This window comes from Amblyomma mixtum, chromosome 1 (assembly GCF_055824585.1).
Source record: "Amblyomma mixtum isolate Tamu chromosome 1, ASM5582458v1, whole genome shotgun sequence".
Lineage (NCBI taxonomy): Eukaryota > Metazoa > Arthropoda > Arachnida > Ixodida > Ixodidae > Amblyomma > Amblyomma mixtum.
The window spans coordinates 325,900,996-325,924,566 of record NC_143012.1 but is presented as its reverse complement, the minus strand read 5'-3'; the positions used below and the strand labels follow the sequence as shown (position 1 = coordinate 325,924,566).

The window sequence follows — 23,571 nt, the reverse complement described above, 5'->3', positions numbered from 1 at the left end:
GAATAAAGAAACTGAGGCACGAAGAATGCAGGAAGAACAGGGGCCCAGAAAGAACCGAGTCAGAACACATTGACTGTTCATCTGTGTTTCAAAAATAAAAACTTAGCTTCTGTGGATACTGGACGTCATATCCAAGCGATTACATCGCTCAGAAACGCTTTTTTAACTGCTACACTTTTGTATCTTGCTTTTTTTTTTACTCTTGAAAAACAACGTACAAGTATAAAAAAAAGGTCTTCGTGGTTTTTCTTTCTTTCTGCCTTCGCAGTGCGCGGTTAATTCTATCGGAAGTCGGAACAGTCACTTTTTGCGGGCAGATTGAACACAAAGCAAGAGCGTTTGGTTCGCACGTTTTTATTTTAATTAACAATCACACTGTGTGTTCCGTAAATAGGAACAAAACATCCCCTACCTTGAGTTTGTTTATTCAGCTGCAGTGATTCAAACAAAGAATCAAACTCGTGATTGTCGACGACAGTTCTCCTCTAAAGCCGAAAGCAAAGAAAAAAAAAACTGTACACAGAAATTTTTTTTAAAAGATTGATCATTTGGATCACCTTTCATTCCCGATTCATTAAAAAAGAATGAGTCTCAACATTGAGACACAAATTTTAGGGTGTCAATTTGGCCGACTCTTAAGCCCAATTCAACTTAACAAAGGCACGAAAAGACGGCTGGACAATCACGCAGTCGCGCTTGAAGCAACGGTCGTCGCTTGCACCGCCTCTGCCTTGGAGGCGGTGGAGGACTCTTCACTCGCGGCAGCCGCGGTGGTTGATGGGGCAGAACTCGACTCTGTCGATCCGTTCGACGATGCGGACTCCATTGCCGCCTCGGTGGAGGAGGCAGTGGACTGAGTACCCGTCGTCACAGCTTCTGAAGCCTGGGAAGACGCTTCCGTGGGCTTGGAGACCTCGACGCTAACCTTGTCCGCGGACTCGACAGCCTTGGAGACAGCTGCTGGCGTCGTCTGAGCCACAGAGGCAGCCACCATCTCGGTCGAAGCGGCAGCGTCACTAGTCTTCGGAGCTTCCGTGCTGCTGCTACTGCTGCTGCTGTCGCTGCTTTCGCTAGTAGCCTCACTCTGGGAAGTCACCTGGATGCTCTTTGTCTCTTCAGGAGCTGCGCGCCCGGCCACTTCCGTAGCCCCGGTGGTGGAACTCTCGGTCGAGGCAGGAGTGGCCGTGCTAGCCGCAACTGTCACCGACATCGCTTCGGTGTTGTCCTTGGCGGGATGGGATTCCTGGTCCGCCTCCTTCACAGGAACCGCCGTCTCGGAGCGGCCCTCGGTGTCGGCTGCCTTCTCGACGACCGGTTCTACTGCAGCAGCGGTGACGGCTTTGGGAGCTTCCACTTTGGTTTCGTTCACGGAAGATGCGGCTTGCACGGGCTCGGCAGGATCCGCCTTGACCTCAGCTCCAGTGGGTGCTGCCACGCTGGTAGCGGTCGACTGCGTGACGCCTTCCGTGGAAGCTGGGACAGAGACAGGTGCGTCATTCTGGGCTTCGACGGCCGCGTGATTAGTGGCGGCAGCGTCGGTGCTTCCTGATGCCTCCGTTGAACCCTGCGTGCTCGGACTGGCCGTGGCTTCGGGAGTGCGGCTGCCGCTGTTGGCAGAGGTCGTCGTCTCGGCGGCCATCTTGTCCTTGTCAGTTTCACTGGTGGAGGTGGTGTCTTCCCTGAATTCTGCGACCGGAACCGAGGATGTCTCAGATGCTTTCTCCATGGCCTCTGCAGCGACCACAGCAGCAGTCGTCTCTGGTGGAGAGCTCGTGCTCTGCGAAGTTATACAGCACAGGGAATAGATGAAGCGCGCCGGAGAAGTAGTACCTCTAATGGCTAGCGGCCTCAACTCATGGATTCAATGCTCTGAAAAATGTATTTCCTCGTCTGCTATGAGCGTTAAATTTCGCATCAGTTTCTCGTGCAGTGTCCGCAAATTCTTTCAACATATTGAGGCATGTATTAGGTTTCTTCTCTCATAAAATAACAAAGAGTAATACCGCGCCAAATTTCTAAGCGGTCAAGCGGATTCTAGCCGGAAGGTCACGGACTCTGCGCTTCTCGTTTTTCTCCGAAGAAGACGCAGGTTGCTGATTCGCGTTAATGCAACCTTGGCGCTGCCGGAAAGAACACTCTAAGCGAGGACTGCGCTTAATCGCATAAATGACACATGAATGCCCGTGATTCGACGGCGCCACGCTCTATCCATGCACGCGACCTCAAGCCAGCGTGAGGCCCACACATGATCATTATCCTAGGCCGGGTTACTTCAGCGTTTGGGGGACACTGGGGTCCCTTGTGCGGCTATGCGATCATCCCTTCGGCCATAATATGCGTCTGGCGGAGGCTGGCTGCGGCATCTTTGACACACGGCACCCCCCGCGCGGGCAAGGCGAGCGTGCTCACGACCGATCGGCCATTGTTGCTTCCTGCTGGCATGCATGACAACGAGCGTAGGAAGGAGCGCGCTCTTTCGGTCTCGCCGTACCTGATCGCCCGATCGGCCTTCCGCTTCCTCCTGGCGAGCGGCCGTCGTGGACGACTGCGGCTCGTTGGTGGCTGTCGCGTCGCTCTTGCCTCGCTCTTCCGTCGTCGTCGACGAGGGCTTGGACTCGTCGGATTGCTCTGCATGTGAGAGCGGCGTGGGAACGATATGCTGGTACGCTCAATGATCAGGGCAAAGGTCATGTTCGTTAGGACACCTACTACGCAGGACAACTTAAATGCTAACGGAGCACTTAAGAACAGTGGTATACCAAAGCTTTTAGTTCAGAGGGAGCAAATATGTCTGGGCTCAGTTATAATTTCGATGGTGCGACGACCATTTTTAGAGAATGATGAAGAATCCTTTCTTCCTTTTCAACAATTATAATGCTTGTGTGTGAATACCGGTTGTTTCACCTAAGATGTTCTGCAGTTTTTGAAAATAGGCTTTTAGAGTTGAAAGAGTGCTTTTCCCGCCATAACATTGTCAGGGGTGCAGTGAATCAGAATAATCTAAGACATGCTTACTAGTGCATTGGATAGCTAATGCTGAATAGTTAACCTTTTAAATATAAATGTTATTCTTCTGATTTACTGAAAGGCATGCGCACTGTAAGCAATATCCATGCCCGTTTTTATAACTTCGAAAACGCAGTTACCCTCGGCCCTGTTACTCTCGGCGCCAAAGTATATGCGCTTTCGAGGAGCTTGCAGGCAAACTGACACTTCCAGTGCGCGCAACTCGTAGAAATAGCCAAACATTGTTGGGCCACAGCACCGAGCGTGGCTGCGTTTTCTAAATTCTAAAAATTCGTATGGTTTTAGGGGATTTGGCGTCTCAAAGCAACCCAGGATATGAGGGACGCCCTAGTGGAGGGCTCCGGATAATTTCGGTCTACTGAGGTTCTTTAGAGTGCACTGACATCGCACAAACTGATATGGATATGGATATAATTAAAGCTGATATGGCTGTCATTTACTGTGGGCTACATGCCTCTCGATAAATGAGGAGACTAACAGTAATTGCCTATGAAAAGTAATCTAGCGCTACATTTTAAGACGAGTATAAAGAAAGAACTTAACAGGATGGACGCTGTACTATATTTATGGAAGCAGACACATGCTCATTTTTATAGAGAACGAAAGTACTGAGCGCATGCGCATTCATGATGGTAGGAATAGCCTGGCAGATTAGCCTACTACCAGTAAGAATGCTACTGCATATTTGGCGGTAGTGATTCGAACATCCGCCTCATATGCGATGGTGATCAGGGTTTCGATCCCCAGTGTTGCTATGCGTCCATCGGTCTTCAAATGGGTAGGAGCTTTCTTTTCGCCTCGTGCTCAGCTTCTGTGGCATGAATTCGGAAAACGCGTCTTTGACCTGACCTTGTGTAGACCAAAAACCATTATCCATGGCGGCCTCTGGCCAAACTACCCTTTCGCCATTAAAATCAAATCATCGCCAGCAGCAGCACTAAATGCAGAAAGCCCTGAGCCCAGAAAATGTACGCCGTCGTGTGGCCTTGAATCACTGTCATTACCACAAGCCTTATCATGTCCGCTGGAAGAAGAAGAAGCCCTATCCCACTGACGTTCAAATAACCTCGTCTGCACCAGCCATCACCATGCTTTCTCTTTTAATTATTTCATGTACCTACTCAAACAGAATCACTCCCACCCTCGACTGCGCTTCATTTTTCTCGATATCCATTCAATCACTCTTTCAGACTACCGGCCATCTCTTCTCAGTGCTATACAGTATGTCCAGTGCAAGTCCCTTTCTTCCCTCTTTTTAGCTACAGTTAGCATGTCATCAAATCTCACTTATTCTCTAATACGTATTGTTGTTTCATGATTACTTAAAGTTGCACATTTAGCTTTCTTTTCCACCGCTGGCTGTGCTGTCCTTGGTCCTGCTTCAAACTATTTTGTTAACCGCCGGCCTTCAGTTCATTGTGATGTCAGTGGACGAAAGTAATAGCTAGCGTTTTCAGATTCTAGGATATCATCTTTTGTGTTACATAGGTAAGGGTTCGCACTCTATTTACTGCACTCCGTAAATACACTCCATTTGAGCCTTACTATTCTACTGATTTCTCACTTATGATTTAGATCCACTGTACTTAACTACTTAGCCCACATAACCTCGTTCATTCTTTGCGATATATTATTTTAACAATAGTTGTAGTCGGGCTAGTTGGTGATCGTCTGTAGAAACCATGGGAAAATTGCGCTAAGAAACACGACACACAAAGGACGGGCACATAGAACAGGACGAGCGCAAACTACCAACTGATTTATTCAGGGGCCATCACTCAGCGCCGTCACACGTGATATTTTGGAAGCATTTTTTTTATCATCAGTGGGTCTGTACAAAAAGCGAAGTAGCATTTTTCATTTCTGTTTTTTAGAGTATGATAATTGCGCGCGGGTATCTTGGCGTGTCGTAAGTGTACCTGACGCACATGCGCAGACTTTCTATATTTATGGGTTCTGCCCTTGAATAAATCAGTTAGTCGATAGTTTGCGCTCGTCCTGTTGTATGTGTGTGTCCTTTCTTCGTGTGTCGTGTTTTTTAGCGCAATTTTCCCATGGCTTCTATAATAACCTATTGTAGACTGCTGCTCCTTCGCACCACTGTTGAACATTATCTTATTTCCTTTCATATTAATCAACATGTTTACAAGTGTACTTTCAATTATGCGATTTCAATCATACAATTTCAATTATTCACATTCGATCATCTTCTTGATCAGTTAACAAGGCAATATTGCCGACTAATGAGAGGTTGCTTGGATTTTATTTTATTCTAAATTTATCTGTCTATTTCTTTCCACCCCAACGCTGTGAGTACTTCGTGTAGACTTGCGGTGAACGGTGGAAAGGTTACGTCTTCCTACTTGATTCTTCCCCGGACTTTCATTTTTGCCACCAAAATTGTGAATTACTCTGGCTGTTGTGCACTCCCTCCATGAATTTTAAGATTTACATGCGATTTCTCAACCCCTTTATTGCATAATACCTGCGAGACTGCTGACGTTCCCAAGTGAAGTGTTTTTATTTGCCTTTTTTTCACACTTATGTAAAGGTCGTATACAGAGGATCGTTACAGCGTGAAGATTTCTCCATTTCTCAGACACCTCTCTGAGGGAACGTATCCGATCTCCCGATCTATTGTCCAGTATGTCATCCAAAATGCAGCCTGTTCACTCTGGATTACGGAAACCTAGCTCTCCCCTAAGTATAACGAAAACCGTCCTTAGTGGATGACCCTCTGCTTAACAGAAGAATAGACAGACATGGAAATAAAAATTATTATTCTTGTCTTATGTATTGTTCGCTAGCACTTTGTACTACACTAGCATATAAAAGGTTGCTAGCGTCCCGATCATAACAGCTCTACTGAGTTTCAAAACAACCGCAATCACTACGTGATGCCATGTTGCTTCATGACCTCGTGACCTCATTGGCCCTAAGGTCGAGGCTTGTAAAGCCCTACTAACTTTTCATGTCCCTCAGCAACAGCCGGAATTTCTGTCCATGCGGGGCGAATGTTTCTAGGAACGGCTTTCTGGTTGGAGTGGCAACTTTATACAAATCAGCACAGAATCCCTCTTAATTCTCTCAGTAGCATTACATAGAACATTTTTTTTTGTTGTTTTGAGCATAATAACTGGTTTCAGCAAATTCTTTAATTTTTTTTTTGTTGATTTCAAGTTTTGTTCCGACTTTCAGACTTTATAACTATCTAAACATTTTTACAGTTCAATTTTTTGGATAACGCACACTTTCTGCTTATTGACGATTGTCTACAGTATCTCTATGTCCACTTTTTCTTTAGTGTATCGAAATTTGCAGCGGTTCATTTTCTTACGGACTATCGCTTCTTCAGACAGTCTTCTATTATTCATCCAATTTGCCTTACCTCCTTCAACTCCAGGCTCTGTGGTTATTATGATCAGGTTGTCGCTCATTGCCTCTACGTTATTTTCATGTACGTCGGCTGAATCGCAATGTTTGGGGCGTCGTGCCTGCTCGATAGGCTATGATTTTACGGTACGCAAAATGTTTATTCAACGCTCTTTCCTCCTTCCGTTTATATCCCCTCTTCTCTTTTCCCCCAGTTCAGGGTAGCGAACCGGTACACCTTCTCCTGATTAACCTCCCCGCCTTTCTTTCTCTCTCTCTCCGTTTTCGATGGAAAGTCCAGGAGTGCTGCACATTTTGCTTTTTCTCCTACTGGACAGCCGGAGCGAACCCTTCCGAAAGAATTTACTTCCCTCGCGTTTCGAATATACACCACACTCCTTCACCTCACCCTCCTGCGATAACACACTTCATTCAAAACCACAACAAGGCCCAGCACCACAGACGTCGCAGGTCTGCGCAGCCTGAAATGCTTCGGAATCAAATCGAATTCAGATTTGCTCAGTCCCTCCATAATTTTTAAGCATAGGCTCGAACATGGTGTTTAGCATGATGGTACGAGCTAGCAGACTGCTTTTTTTCTGCACTCACACGATTTCCCGGAGTACATAAAAAAAAGCTGGAAATGGTCCGACTTACCCTTGGCGGCCGCCGACGCCACAGAAGATGTCTCAGGGTTTGAGGTCGCGGTCACCCTCACGGACCTGTTCTCCTCGTCAGCCTGCATGGCTGCCATGGTCACGGCTGAAGTAGTAGACGACGCGGACTCCGAGGACGAAGCGGAGCCCTCTGTAGAGGATGATGCGGTCACTGATGTTTCGCTGGCAGCGGTAGTTGTCGCCATGGACGGCGATGTGGCGTCCCCGGCTGCGACAGAGGACGCTGCGCCCTCGGTCCCGCTCTGGACCTCTGACTTGAACACCGTGCTGCTGCCCTCGGTGGCAGCTGCGGTCGTGGGGCTAGGGTCGGTGACCGCGTGGATGCTTACTTGCGTCGAGGAACCGACCAGCGTCATGACGGGCGCTGCTTGGGTGAGCGGCCAGATAGCGGTAGCACACACCAGGCATACCAGCGGCAATAGCTTGGCTAACCCCTGCGTATGAGTGAGATAGTGAAAATGTACGCGGGTCAGGCACGAGGGGCTAAAGGATATTTGCGATGACTGTGATATTTGCGATATTTGTGATGACTGTACGCGCTGGCTGCACGCGCGTATGACTGCAGCGCCTGTGTTTGTGTAGTCTTTCTTGTCCGTGTTCCGACCGCACTGCTGTTGTCAAGATGTGTAACCAACAAGCCAGCCACTATATATTAAGACTGTACGCGGTCGGAAAACTTTATGAAGTACTCAGTGCCAACGTTACCCCCGCTAGGCGGCTACTAGAATACCGGTAGACCAACTCGAAGATATTTCGGGTGGAAAGAGCGCATTACCATACCTACGGTATTACATGGGTTTGCTATGCCTGAGTTCCGCATTGGTGAAACGACTTCTTTGAAATTTTTCAGAGGCGATGGGGTCCGCAATGCGAGTAAAGTGGTTAGGAGCTATGTAGTCTATTCAGTCGTACTGGCTCAGACAATTGCGCCAAAGTATAACAGGCATTAGCAGCTTTCGACTGCTTTTTACAAAGAAAAAAATTAGCTCTGTAGTATATTGCACGAAAGCGGTTAACTTTCAAGGAAGCGCAACTTTTTTTTCATCCGCTAAGAAAAACAGGCATAAAAAGAGTGCGGCTGTTGGTCTGGATGTCTCGAATAAGCGGGGGTTTCCGAAATTTTGTTGTTCTTAACCTCGTAATGGAGAATCACAATTAACCCTGCGTAGTCGATGTGTCGGCATTTTAAATCCGGCACGCGCATGGAAACAGTTATGTGGTCCTGCCAGGCGAATGGCGCTTAAAGCGATGATAGCACAACAGTCTCGTATCTCACTGAGAATGAAACTGGCCTTTCTAGCTTTCCGATATTTTCGATTAACCGAATTGCATCTATTGGAGCTCACAAACTTCACGAAAGAAACAAATAACAAACTGGGCTAGTATCGTTCGGCCTAGGTAGTGATGAATATTAGCACAGATAACAGCTGGCTGCAGCTAAATGACCCGGTAAAACGGGAGTCGTTCGTAACTGTGCTTTCTCTCGCCTCGTCACGCGGATGCCTGTGCCAATTGGCAGACTCACTGAAAAGCGCGTTTTGCACGATTATTTGAACACATACAGGACAGGTTTTGCTAAAAGAAAATAAAAGGTGTTCACGAGCTCACGAACAAAACCTGTCGACAGCGTTCACTGCTAAGATAGATCTGCGGTGGGCAACCAAGGACACGACGCGCTTCTTCAATAGATCAAAGCTGAGCTTTTAAAACTAACTTTGAGCCGAGTTCTCGAGGTATGAGTCAGAGGCATAAAATTTTAGTGCTCATAACTTGGCCTTGTGATTAGATTTCTGGTTAGGTACCCATAAAAATGCATCAAAAAACAGACTTTTTTTTTTCTAGCAGAAAACACTGTATGGCGGCCATGCATTTGGGCGGAGCGTCCGCGCAGACTTAGGTTGTATCCGATTATAAGGAGTAAGCCATAGACCCTTTGTTAATGTCATTACCCTGCCAGAATTTCTTTATTTCGACAGACCTGTAACCCAAATCGACTGTGTCAGCGAGTAATAAAATAGTGACGCGTTACTACTGGTATTCTGAGTTTTTGGAGGAACCTGAGCACAAAGGCTCGAGGCGTTCCATCAACTGCGAAGTGTAGTGTGCATGCCCAGGTACGATCAGTAAACTTCGCTTGTTTTATTTTTCAAATTTAATGAAAAAGGTAGAAACATACATAGCTGGATCGTATCCAATCTCTTCGCTTCTAGAAACTGGCTGGAACAACTTCACGCAGGGCGTTTACCTTGAAGCTCTGAGGGTCAAACAGGACTCCACGCTGGTTGCATGCTAGCACGTCCTTATTTGCATGACGAATCATTGGAGCGGTTGTTCCTTGAACGCAAGGATGAGGCCGTCGTTCCTAAGTAAAATACCCGTGGTAACGGTGCCAAAGCATCTCAGCTGCCTATTTAGGGCTGGTTACAACCGTTATTATCCACCATTTGCAAGGATAGCGAGAAACGACATACTTGTAGTAGTCAGTCTTGTGGAAGGCGTCTGTGATATTAAAGGGCGCGCTAAGGCTCCTTAATGAAACACGTGTGTTATATGTACTACAGTCAGATCGTTGAAACTAAGAAAGCTCGCAGAAAAAGCGCGCTTGCAGTTGAAAACGGCAGTTTATGAGTGAGATAACTGCATGCTTTGGACTAGTACTTCTTGGATATATTATCATGTTTGGTCAAAAAAAAATTCCAGCGGAAACCAATAGCAAGAAACAACCGACTACAAAACGGGTTGCTCATATGTACAAAATCCTAGAAAGCACCTCGTACAGTGTCGTAAGCAGAAATAAAACGCAATACAAGAAAGGGAATGGTAAAGTTTTGCTGGGCCCGCTGGTGTTGGCAGTTATAGATAAAATACCTCTTAAGGTTTTTTCAACACCTGACGCATGTCACACTCAGAGCACACAAGGCCGGAGAACACTTCCAGCGAAGAACACCATTCAGCGCTTTAGATCCATGCTCTTCTGAGTGAGAGGTCAGGCTCAGAATCGTCGCACCGCATCGTGATCTTCGCTTTGTTCAGCGAAAATTTGAGCTGCACGTGGCAAGAGCTCGATATCTCTGTCCCAATAATTTCCAGCTCCTCGGAGGTCCATGGCGAGCCCTTCATTTTTCAAGGGCATCCTCTTCTCACGGAAGTGCAAGCCAGCGCTAAGTGCGACTGCAAACCGGCAGTGCACTGTACCACAATCTTTGCTTCAGTGTCACACCGCCTCGCGAAACTTTCTGAGGGACGAAGGCAGTAAAACCAAGTGACATTCCGTTTTCCTTGCTACACTTAATGCAGCCTCTAAAGAAGATAATGCACAGTCGAGGTAAGCCCGTTAAGACCAGCCAGTCCTTCCACTTTCTCCTTCCCTATGCACGAGCATACGCAGACCTTCCGTCTTTTTTTTTTTTTAATGGACGGCCGGATGACGTAGACAAAGAATACCGAGCGGTGCTTTGTTGAAAGTTCTGGTTAAGTAACGAGCGACCCTAATATAACTACACGTGGACAGTCTCCACGGAGGCGTTTCTTTGCGCAGGGCAGACAGGAAAGCGACAACAGCGCGCTCTGCAGGCGATCGGTCCGAGGATAGCGCTGCAAACGGAATTCCGTGCCACCGCAAGCGGTCAGCATCGCAGTGCCGACGCAAGGCGCCACGCGTGCAGGGGAGAGCGTGTGCGCCGCGGCGGAGGCGGGGGCGCAATTGGGGACGCAGGTCGCGTTCGGCCCGTCGACCTTGGCGGGCCAGGCTTGTCCTTTTCATCTCCGTCATTGTTATCGACTGCAGCGACCGCCGGTGGCGGCCGTGGGCAGCGATCCGCGCACCGGGGCTCGCAAGCCCGGTGCATGCGCTCGGCCCTGTCTCCGTTCCTGCTGTGTGCATGCACACACACAGACAGACATAGGGTCGTTTCGCCGTGTAGTCTGCAGGGCAAGCACGTAGCCCGAACAGCGCATCTGGACCCAATCTAGATATTCAGGACGAAAGAAGGGTATTCGCTGATACGCGGTCAGACTTGGTGTAGGCCTTTTCCTTTCTATCTTGTTTTCCTGCGAAGAGGTTTAATCGAGGAAGAGCCACGGCAAAACACTGTGTGCTTTTCCGGCATACGTACCAAAATAACACACTGGTTATTGTGAGCTATGTGGGACAGGTTAGTGCGGTGGTGTGAGTTCTGTCAACGGTGGCCGAGAGCTGGAAACGTGAGGTGTTTGTACAGGCTTCTGCGTCTCTGCGTGTAAACTCTTTGAAACATGACCGCAACTTCCTTCGTCTAAAGCAGCTTCTAACTACCAGTACTCTCTGGGTGGGCAAAGAGTCAGGATACCAGATAAGGTGATAAGGTCGGGAAAGGTGATAACGTGGCAGCCACTGGCACAGAACAGGGTAGATTGCAGTAATATGAGAGTCATTTGTCCTGAAGCAGACGTTGTTCGGCTGACGATGACTGTCTGATCATAGGATAAGCCACATAGGGGCCAGCTCCGGAGTAACTTGCAGCAGACAAAGTCCTTGAATAAGTGGGCGCTAAACATCAAATACTTAGTGACTTGAACGCTTCAGGATGGGACCAGCTCGAAAACACTCCAGTCCCTACATAGACGTCCCACGTAAAGTACCCATTAGGAATTACTGCGAAGAAACGACGGTGACGCTGGAGGTTTGTTCGCCTATTTCGTCGAAACAAAGGATTTCAGCCTCTCCGTAATGTGCCACTTCATCCAGATATAAATGTCATTGCAGTGCTTTGCAGGACATTGTTTGAATGGCACGTGTCTTTGAAACGGGCTGCTTTCAGAAGTCTTTACCCGAAGCCATATTGTGCATTGAAGCGGGCAAAGCAAGCGGAAAGAAAAACCAGGGAGGAAACAGAATTGTAGCAATCAAACCAACTTTGACAGCCAACGTAACGTATTGCTTTTTCCTTGACAAGATGAAGCCACAACACAATCAATTTTTCACGAGGAATTCTTCTCTAAATCAACACGAGCAACTTATCAAAGGAGACGGTGGTACGACCGTTCTAGCTTTCTTTAAAGCTGACACCGGAACAAAAGCGTTCTCTTGCTCACATCACAAGTTCGGGTTATGTTTAGGTCACGAAAGCCGGATTTTGATAGTTGAATATTGATACTTTTTCTGCCGTCAAGTTACTGCAGATGATCTCTATATTGTCCCAGAGATCTGCGGTAATAACGTTGCGCAGATGTTGCAGGCAGTGTAAGGAGGTAATATTCTGTCATTCTTGTACACAGCTTTTTTTTTACACAAAAATAACTATACTGGTGTTGCGCTAGTCTGCTGTTGAAGAGGCTGTGGAAAGCTTACGCGGGTGACCCTTGAATGCACGCACCAAATAGCAGATTTTTCCTTCGTGGTGGCGCGAGGATACATCCCACCACCGCGTTGCTTTTCGACATCCAATTAGTGCCAGTCCCATGCAAATGGTTTTCGCAACGCGAGTGCGAGAGGAAGTCAGAAAAAAAAATACTTTTAGCCCTCCCCACGAGCGAAGAAATGAGGAAGCGGCGACAAGCCAAAAAATTCGAGCAGCTCATAATACTCCTTTCCAGATTTATCCTAATGGGCGCAGCCGTAATGATACTGGACTGTGGAGGCAGGATTCCAATCGGTGATTTTGACGTAGGCAGTTTACTGTGCATGCGTGACACAGTCCAGAATGCGCATGTGGTTTCCAACTTGTAAACAGTGAAAATATCTGGAGAAATCCTGACCAAATGCAAAAAAAAAAAATGTCAAGCTGAATACACGACGTACGTTAAAGAAAACAATTCGTACCCGATATGGACCATTATAGTCTACCATGCTCGGCACCTCTGGCACGCGCGTGCCACTTGGAAAGCTCAGCGCCGCAGCGTCTAGCATGCGACTCTCACGAACGGCGCCCCATATAATCCGCCCGCTTGTTACATCTCCTCCTTTGTGTTCGATATGCCGGCGTGCTGGGCGCCTCTGCACTTCTCGCCCACCTTACCCTTTCACTCGCGCCGTCAGTGCACCGAGAACAAAAGCGTGACCCGCGCGGAAGACACCGCCTCCTCTCCACCGGTGGTGGCGAGTTCCTCTCGAAGACGACCATGCCGGCGAAGACGCGGTGCGGGTAATGGCCGAGCGGCTGCACTGCTGCTATTGTTTGCCGCAGCGAGCGCGCAGGCATGCCCACGCGCTTAAGTCGCGGACAACAACGCGGAACATCATATGGGTCAAACGTTCTCCGGCCTCTCTCCACTTTCACTGGGATGGGCAGGGGTAGCAAAGGCACCCGTCCGCTCACTTCCGGCGTTACGACGGCGCAGTTTGCGTCTTTGAAAACGCGGGCTAAAGAAAAATAAGCTAGGCAAGATGTTGCCCAGTAGGGAAGAATTTACATGCGAATATCGAGTCAAAGGGCGACAGGAATAGGCCGCTAACTCACGTTTAGTCCAGATTATTAATCCGCATCTCGAGCCTTCAGTGCAAACTCAGCTAGCGTTTGAAGCTCGCTTAATTTTACACCCTGCTTGGTAAACGCGTAAACCATTCAGCCGCACGTTATTGATGTATTTTGTTCTCTGGTTAATTTATTTGCTTATTGTTATTGCGGCCGACATTCGGGCAACTGCCTGCTTCAATTCTCGCTTCGCGGAAGTGTATGGGACGTTATATTGTGGTAAACGAACTTGTATTTGCCATTTCTTTACTCTTTATTTTCACGCACTCTGATATGCCGGCCTTATAAAGTCTGTCGAACAGAAGTCGGTGTATTCTTGCTTAGGCAAAATATTAAGAACTGACTCAGCTTTTGATGCGTATATTTGCGATGTCTGAAAATATCTGCTTGTTCGCGCATGCAGAAAGGATTCTGCTACCCACAAGTGGACTTGCATTTTAATTCTTTGCGCCATTGCCTTCGGGATATACGTTCTTTTAATATGAGAGTCAGAGTATTAATGCCTATTCACAAAAAAAGTGGACTGAGATCCACAGTTCACGACGGGAAGTTAAAGCGCGCAATGAGGCAGGGAATAATAGATTCATCTAGTGTCTTTGGGCTATTGCAGCTGAGGCAATCATTGAATTCCGCAGTCGTAGGTAATCATTTCTGCAAAGTAAGTGTCTCCACGAAAAGAGGAAATAGAGTATTCGTCTGTCAGTCCCCTTTGCAAAAGCAAATATGAGCTCTCGCTAAGAGCATGTGAGTACAAATTATACATGGAAAATTAAGACATTCTTGACAAGCTTACAACCCTCGTTGACCATGTTTCACTCTCAAGAACAGAAAAAATTTTAGTGCATCTGGGGCATCCGGCATTCTTTGCATCTACCACAATGAACATTCTTTGTATCTACCACAGTGAACTTGTTTCATGTAGAATTTCCTTGTTCGTCGCCACTCTTCCTGCCAACACTTTTGCTGTCCCTGCCAGTTCTTTCTTTGCTGCTCGATAGACTAGGAACACTTGGCGCTTTGCCACCGGGTTGCGAGAGCAGGCGGATGGGCATGCATAATGGCATGCCTTGGATAGACTTGAGGTGAGTCAATAGGTGAGAAATTTCATTCACGTGTCAAGAGATGTCACTCGTCCTGGCGCCTCCTTCCTCCATCTAAAATACACGAGGCGTATTCGTAGATGCAGGAAGTCTAACGCAATTTGAGAATGCTTGCCATCTGAAGTAGCAAATGCCTTTAGCCACATCCTTTGAGCTGGTGAGTGCTCCCCGCTACGCTTAAGCGTGAATTGCGGAAGCGTCACGCTGTGGTCAGCAGTTGTCTCTGTCACCCAAGAAAAAAAAAAGTTTTCGCAATCAACTTAAGCGACACTTGTTCAAACGGACCCCACCATCACAAGAAACGAATGGACCTTGCAACTAAGTGCACCTGCAAGGGCAAGCTTTCTTTTCTCAGGCTCAGCTCCGGTCAGCGTATGACAGCAACAGCGCGAAAAAAAAAAGCCCTATTGTGCTCTTCCTGCATCTTTTTAGTTATTTTTTCTTTGCAAAAAATTGTTAAACTGCCCACATGTGCAGCAGGACATACACGTTAACTGTGCGCCTCGTGATGCTCGCCAGGAACCGAAGCCATGCATTTCACGAAGCCCTGCACGACGAGCATATTTCTCTTTCGTCACGGTGGTCACTGGCATTTCAAGCCAACGACCACTAAAGGCTCCACAGGCATGTCAATGCCCTTCAAACGAGGTTTGCTTGCACCCACACCCGATTGCTCCGCTGCCTCCTTGTCCCTCGGGGGGGATGACCCTTCCCACGGAATCGAGGGGATTTCGCTTCGAACGGACAAAAACGACCTTTTAAGTACGTTCGCGCTCACGTGGTTGTTGGCCCCACCGAAAGAAACCTGACGTGTTTCTTTCTCCCCGCGGGAGCTATCTTCGGCTTGGTCAACGTTTCTGTTTTTTTTTTTTTTACTTTTGTTTTGGTTTCAAAAGAGTGGGTGCTTTGCCCATTGCTGAAACCTCTGAGCGCCGTGAAAATACAGCCAACCCTGCCTTTCTTTTCTAATGTGCAATAACCTGCACAAACTCCCGAGACTCCCCTGCTGGGCGTTCGAGAGGGACGCTGCAGAACAAGTGAGCTGTAAGCTGACAGCTGCAACTGATTTGTGGTAAAGTGCTCCAGTCTTTGTGGCCTGTTTGTCTGCGTATAGCGGTGGTATGCGTACAAGCAGTGCTTGTCTTTGAAACCAGGCTTCCCTCCAAACTCGAGGCAAGCTCTTTGTGCTCTAAAGCGGGAAAATGAAACGTTGATGGCCCAGCACGAAATGGATCTATTCAAGGAAGCTTGGAAAGATAGGCGGCGAAAATGGAAAACAGAAAAAGGAAGGCCTGCACTGCGCGTGTCGAAAAAATTGACAGAGTGCAAAAAAAAAGAACTTTTTTTTTTTTTTCGGTACCTCCGGAAAGTATCAAGAAAGGGAAGGTTGGTGGGAGGGGTGCATCTATCCGGGATGGGAAGTGTAGAACTTGAATTTCGGGACACACGAGATGTGTTCTACTCTGCTGTGCCTTGCCGAGCACAAAGCCTGGTAGCCGTTGCTTACTTCCGCTATTCAGCGAACGCGACCGACCACCTCCGCATAATAGTCCGGTTGACATACTCCGACACCAAGTGTTGCTGCTTCGCTGTGGTGGCGCTGTGGAACTAAGCACAGCGAGCCGATCTCCAACTACAGACGTAGCAGCAGTTTTTCGTAGTATAAGCGTATACACCTGATAACGCGTTCATAGGGCGCTACACAGAAAAACCAAACTGTTAAGCACTCCCTTACTGAATTGGAAGGGCGCACTCGAAAGCGACGGCGTGTTGCAAGACTAATGGGTCATCTCTGGTCAGGCTGCTCCGGATGCCAGTCATCCTTCACGAATATGTTACCGTCCAGTCCCCAGATGGTCAGTTTTAAAAGAAAATTCACTGGCAACTTAAGGCTACAATACTGAACCTAGTGGGACAATATGATGGTTCGTAGAAGCTTGTTCGCAATAGTTCTGCGGGAATCAATGTAATTAGCAAAGTGAGAACAAGGGGAGCGTTTTGTCATGCCACTTGTCTATTGTTATCGAGGACCTGTGTTCCCTGTGGCTTCGTCATACAAGCAAGCGAAGAGTGCACTGCAGTGCGATTTGGAACAGTTAAAATATCTGCAGCATGAAGTGTGTTAATGCGCTCACAACAAAGCTTACGATTACCGAAAGAACAATATAATCATTTATTATACTAAAGCAGTTAAACCACGAAGCAAGAATGCAAGACACAAGATTTAGAAACAAGCTCTGCCTCGATAGCTTGAGGCGCACTTGACACACAGTGCAGCGGGGAACAAAGCCGTTTTGCCGTACTTGGTAGCAACTCGAGTAAAGAGCCAATATTTGAAGGGCAAGTCGGACAAATGAATTGCTTTGTTCCTCCAGTAGAACTAACCTGAAGCCTCGTCCGCACGTCGCGCGATTCGCTGCGTTCACAACAACCTCTCGTGTCTCTCAAGAACCTCTCACAAGAACCTCTCGTGCATTTTTGTGCTCATCGTTGTACTATAGTTTACAGAAAGCACATCTCAAAGTGGCATGGCTGCAACACATATATTGGTGCACTATTCGGCCAATGCTTAGGAGAATCCCCCAAAGTGTAGTATATTCGTAATAAGGAATAATTACTCATTAGCATCTACCAGAGCGCAGACGAACGGCTACAAAGGAAGGCTATACAGCTTCCACAGAAACTTCGTAGAAGAAACGGCGAAGTTTCTGTAGAAGCTGTTTAACTTTCCTTTGCAGCCGCATGGTTGCGCATGGGTGGATGCTACTGAGTAATTGCTGCCTTATTGTCGAGGTACTACCGGCAGCACAAGTTTACAGAACATGTGTGTGCGGGAAAACCTTCCCTTGGCCGCAGCGACATTATCCATTTGCCTGACATGTGCGAAGGCATGTGGGAAAGCACATGCTGTATCAGCTGGTAACATTACCGCGCCGCTGGGTCTCGAGGCGGACGCACAATAGTTTTTTTTTTTTTTCGACAACACGCGTCGCGCACACTTTTGCTGCCGATAATACACCCTCGGTCAAAAGCTTCCAGGCCCCAGGGTGTGATCCATTTCAGCCGTTGATCGGGGCACCTACGGCAGCTCTGGACCTCCAAGTTTCTCGATGGGCATGCCTTTCCTTGGGGTCTTTTGGGCTTCAGGGGTACCATAAGTGCTCGAATGCGTGGCTTTGTGCTTAATCCCGCGACCAAGGTTCCACACCACATACCCACACATACGTGACAAAAAAGAGGGGTCCGTGCTTACGATTCACATAAAACTGTTCAACCAGCCTTGCTCTGGCCGCCCCGTAGACGATACGGCGTGGGTCGTGAATTATTTGCGCGCGCGACTTCACCTTGATGGGAAACGGAGGCTCTCGGTGCATGGACCCTCGTTGAGGTACTTTTCCATTTTACCTAATTGTTAATGACCCCCAAAGCTGATTAACAAATGGTGCCGCCGGTCGTCCCGTGGTCGGCTGCGCGGAAACGCTCCGCGACGCGCAGCGCGTCTGTTAATGACCTCCGAACTGCGGCGGCGACGTCGCTGTACGTGCGAGGCCGCGCCCCGAGATAAACAGGTCGCCCTCGCGATGCATTCATCGCCGGGGTTACCTCCGCCTGCCTACCCCCACCGGCTGGGCGCGCGCCGAGCAACCCATGAATGCATGCATGCAACCACGCACAAGGCAGCATGAAGCGGCCGCGATGAACGCACAAAAAAAGACTCCGTCGTATGCGTATCGTACCGCACTGAAAGCATGTATAGTGAACACCGTAGCATCGCCCGTGGTTCTCGGATGCGGAGGAGTTGTATCTCTCTCTCGACAGCGAAGGCTTGTTTCGTTATATATCAGCTTGAGGTACAGTTCAGCTTGAGGTACCAGGTACAGTTCTCTTGAAAAGTAAATAAGGAACGATAAAAAGTTGCTACAACCGCGTAAAAAAGCCATGCAGGGCTTGAGCAGCGGGCTGGGGAAAGGCATGATTCCATGATGTCCATGGGTTCCATCGGTTAGAGGACAGCTTGCGTGTGCAAGCAAGCTGAAGCAACCGGACACTAGAAGGACGGGCCGTATAGCGAACCTCCTTTCTTTGCATGGCCACTGAACAACTCTTACTTGTGTGCATGGTGCGACAATGACATCCAGTGGTCAACGGCACCTGCTTAGCCAACATCCGTTTTCTTTTTTTTTTCAGTCGAATCGTGAACAAATGAGACGGTTAATTCTGTTTTCCTTCATAGGGATCGAGTACTAATAGTGATTGGCGAGGCGTGCATCTGGGTCGGCTGATCTGTCTCTCTGAGAATTGCTTTAATATACCTACATATACACCACTGCCCTGCTACGGGCTACGGAGTCTGTGTGCTTGAGCCAACATCTATTCTTTGATAATCACTTTAGGAATGCAATCACTTAAGCTTAGCTGCGCGTCGTTATGTAGAACACGATGTTTTGCTATGTGCAACCGGTGCATTAAATGGGTCAGTGAGATAGGGGCACCTTTGGCGCACAATTCTGTTTTCAATAGTTCGATAAAAGGTGCATGGTCTTACGCAAGCCTCCTTAGCGTATCTAGTCAGCTGAACCCCTTTACAAGCGCGCTCTGCTGTAGCACACATACCAGTCTTGTATATAGCATAGCGTACGTATCTGGCATGGTAGTAGCAAGGCTAAGTGTTTAACGCACTCATGCGGGACCTTGGGCACTAGACGAAGGTCTGACTGGACTGCTTGCATGAGAAGAAAAATCCGGCGGAAGAACGCGACGACAAGGCCAGTCGTCTCCAAGTATAATTCCGGTATATAAACCGCATCCGTAAACAGCGCAGAGTCAGATTTGTCACCTTATATCCCGGGCCCTTCATTTTCGTGTTTTATTTTCATCATTATGTAGCAGTGATGGGAATAATTTTCATAAGTCGGATGTGGGGGGGGGGGGGGGGGGGGATAGAAATCGGGGCTTATTTTTCGAGTTCAAATTCAGGCAGAAATGCGGTGATTCAACAAAGATTTTCATAGTATTGGTCAAATGCTCAGAGAATTTCCTAAGGTGGACTAGATTCGTAATAAAGGAGTAATTGCTCATTGGCACCCAAGCGCAGCCATACAGCTACAAAGAAATGTTATACAGCTGCCTTCATCCCCTTTCCCAAGTGTAGATTAGCCAATTTACCGGGCTCTACCTAGTTAACCTCCTTGCCTTTCCATTATTCTGTTTCCCTCTTTCTATCATAAACAGTCCAGAAATGGGAGCTATAGCACCAAGAAAGTGTTCTGCACGTAGCGTATTCGTCTTTCTTTAATTGCTTACAGCTAACTCGCAGTTCAATTATCATCACTGCCTGCTTTCATGCATTGTGAAGACATTCCACATCATAGCGGCCGCTTTAAACACCCAACATCCTTGGAACAGTACGTCGTGTGCGAGGGTAGCGCTTGAGACAGTGACGACAAAAAAGCGTCCTTTTAGTGCCTTTGATCTGCTACTCGCTTCCGAGACCCTACTTTTCGGACTAATACCCAGACTAAACTGTACCGTGCCTAACAAACCTTAAAAGAGGTTTAATATCACCACCTAACTGAAAACGCCTCCCTGAAAAAAGTATACAAGACATCCGCTAGTTTCCGTGGCGTGCCTTCAGCTTTGTGTACCGCCAAACTGATTTTTAATATGCATTTTTGAGAAATTGGGTTTCACCTGATGTTACAGAATTTCCGCACAGGGTACAGGAATCGGGTAAAATCGGGTGCCACCAGAAATCGATCGAAAGGCCCTTTTTACATCACACCCAAGCAAGCCAAGCCTGTTGGCGTGCAAGCGACAAGAAGCATCATTTTCTTTTAGTCCTCAGCAGAGTGGCTTACCAACCGTTCTCTGTGTCTTTTCTTTTTAATTAGATCATAATTATAATGGATAACTAGGGTAAAGAGGTAGTCTTCGTGGTGGTTTACAGAAGTGTCCTGTTCCCCTTCTTACGTCACGCATTGTCCATATTCTACGCCCACATATGTGGCTCAGTGGCTATGGCACCCAGGTACTGCACCGATCCGGGTTATGGTGGTTGCATTCCGGTGGAAGCAAAATGCAAAAACTCGTCGATTTTTTTAACTTCAGTTTGCTGGTCAAGAACCACCGGTGGTCGAAATTAATCCGGTAACCTCCAGTGCTGCACGTCTCGTCGCTTATAAAGGAATTGCTTGATACGTTAAACATTGCTATCGGTCTATTCTCATTCTGTCTTGCAAGTGTCGCGAGTGTGAACATGTTTGGACAAAAGGCCTTCCCATTGCGCACCTGCGGGAGCCACTCACCTCGTTTACCCTTTTCAAGATCACCGTACTACGGCAATTAATCAACAGAAAAGGGAAGGGGGAAGAGAGAGGTGCTCGTTATGACATACATCACGGAAGCCAACAGTCACCGAAACCAAGGAACATAAGGGATTGCTTCTTCGTTTTCAATTTGTGGAGTCCATCAATAATAGATTAATAGAGTAATTATGGTTTAAAGATAACGTATTGTAAAGCAGAAGAAAAAAATAACCACGTGCCACCGGTGGGATCACAACCCACGAACTCGAAATTTCGCGTTCAGTGCTCTCACTGATGATTGTGCGCCTCAACTTGTTATTCCTTCCGAAAACTGCCATTCCTTTTTTTTTTTGTAGTCTCCGTACATGGCTAATGCCTCGCTGCAGCCATAATTTTAAGTACGAGGCACATACATTGTTCCATTTTAAAGTCACGAATAAAACCTTTAAGGGAAGCGCGGATATAAATCGCACTATGGATACTTTTCTTTACCCACTCGAGATTAATTATATTTAGAACCGGACCCCGCATACATCCGGCGCATTGCGGTTTGTCACAGTTTGTCCAGTGGACAGTGGTAAGAAGTTTGTCGTTTCAATTTGTCTACGGACACCGGTAAACAAGCATTTTATGCTTCATGCTTTAGAGGGCTTCCGTTTCGTTTAGCACAGACAGCAACACGCCGAGCATCTGACATCAGACAACAATGCAAACACACATTCCCGGCGTCCTTTTTCAGAGCAATTTGTCGCTCCTTGGATCTCTGCTCTTGCGTCATCACGTTTCCGCAGCAATTCCATCGACAAGCAGCAAATGTACCCGTGGGCTCGGAAACAAGCGTTCGTATCCAGCGACACCGCCAAACAACCTATCCTTGACCTAAGAGCGCCAAACACAGCCGCACGCTGGTGCAGCTCGCACTTTATAACGGCATGCTAAGGAGAGCGGCCCACGCGTCTTTGAGCTCTGCAAAGACACGGCCGCGATGGTCGTGAGCGGAATTTTAACTAGGCTGCTGTGCCCGCATAGCTCCGAGCCGTTATCTTCGCGACGAAGGCGAAAGGACTCGGGTAGCAGGAAGCGAAGCGTGACGCCTGCATCGGTCGCTTTCTGTTTCGAACCACCCAAAAATGTCCTGATTGCGGGCAATGCGCGGGCCGCGGCATATCGAGTGAAATTCAGGGTCGTTCGCTCTCTTTTTTTTTCTAAGGCTCATTAATTCTCTATTAATCAGCCGCTCCATCGCATGCCTTGCGTTTTATTCAAATTTCACACCTCCCTTCCCCTCCCCCTAAACTCGCCTTCCATTCCCCTTAAGTAACCGGAATAAATGTCCTGAAGTGCAGATCTCGCTTCTCTAATGCCGTTGAAGCTGTATATTAAGTGAAATCATAAAGTGCGTCGAGTTAATCGGAAAAGTAATTTTCCGGGGCATTGACTGCTCTAAGCCCACTCGTCACCGTGTATCTCGTCTTTTTTAATGCTAGAAAATAAACAACACCACTAAATCAAGCACCTAACGGAAACGAAAACTTGTCGATATGACCTACGACGTGCATACTACGGTCACACAAGGCCTTACTGTTACGGATAAAACGAATGTTCCCTTGAAAAGGCTCTCCTCTTGCGCCTCAAGCCTATATGCGTCGATAAGCTAAACCACGGGCGCTGTTTAGAAGAGCAAGGCACTTTCGACAGTTGTGTGTCCCGTGGTTAAGAGCGCCTACACTCGTGGAGCTTTCGAATACAATGACAACAACAAGACGCGTAGACGCTGACCGGTCTACAAATAATGCCCCGAATGGGCTCGCGCTATAGATGGCCCTGGTGATTTATCCAGCCAGACTGATAAGTAGAGGACAGATATATCGAGCTGTCCGCCCTTCCGCGTCACACTTCCGCTTGAATTATTTTCCTTGCGGGGATCATGCCTGCCTGCACGCATAAAACTGTGCATGTTGACTGTTACCGCAGGAGATGCGCGGATAAGCGATACAGCGGCGACAACACTCACCATGTCGGACGAAGTCGGCAGGAAGTTGGGCAGAGTCAAAGCGCAGTCTCCGGCAAGGATCTAAGGGGAACCACAGACGGAGGATCGCTCCGAAGGACCTCAAGGTGAAAGGTGAAGAAAAAAAAGTGCTATATATCTGCACCCAGAAAAAGGGTAAGTTGCCGAAGGCCTGCTTCCTGAGTTGTAATCGAGGAAAATATTTCCTTTTCTTTCGGCACTGGAAGTAGCGAAGGTAGCGAGTGTAGTAGTATAAGGCGGTCTTATCCCAGGCCCGAGCGGGTAGGCTGTGCTCTGAAGTCTCGACCGGGTCGCAGGGAACGGGCAGAAGAAGAGAGAAGACCCACGCTCGGTGTGCGCGATCGGCTTGTACTGGCGTTTCCGAAGGATGGCACGTCGGCTTTACGGACGACCCTTCCTTCCTCCCTTCCCAGCGCCCTCACTTCCCCCCTCTCCCCCAGCGCGGCGGCTGGCTTTTGCTCTTCGTTTCGTCGCGCCGCCAGTGCGAGCCAGCAGCTCCGGTCGAGCGCGCCAACCCCCGCTTCCCTCCCCCTCTGCCTTCCTCTCCTCCGCTGCCCCACCTGGGGCGCTCAGGTAACGAGCAGCGTGGAGAGAAGCGCGAGCGCC

The 23,571-nt window shown here is 48.1% G+C and overlaps 1 protein-coding gene across 1 annotated transcript; it reads right to left on the bottom strand.

Annotated features, from left to right (window-relative positions):
• Positions 1-338: 338 nt before the first annotated feature.
• On the bottom strand, positions 339-23,333 carry LOC149372787 (uncharacterized). The gene is made up of 4 exons (XM_089567330.1): positions 22,948-23,333; positions 7,057-7,510; positions 2,492-2,628; positions 339-1,777 (listed from the first exon to the last, which is right to left on the bottom strand). The coding sequence occupies exons 1-4, from the start codon at positions 22,948-22,950 to the stop codon at positions 683-685; spliced, it is 1,689 nt and encodes a 562-aa protein (XP_089423456.1). The 5' UTR covers positions 22,951-23,333; the 3' UTR covers positions 339-682.
• Positions 23,334-23,571: the final 238 nt, after the last annotated feature.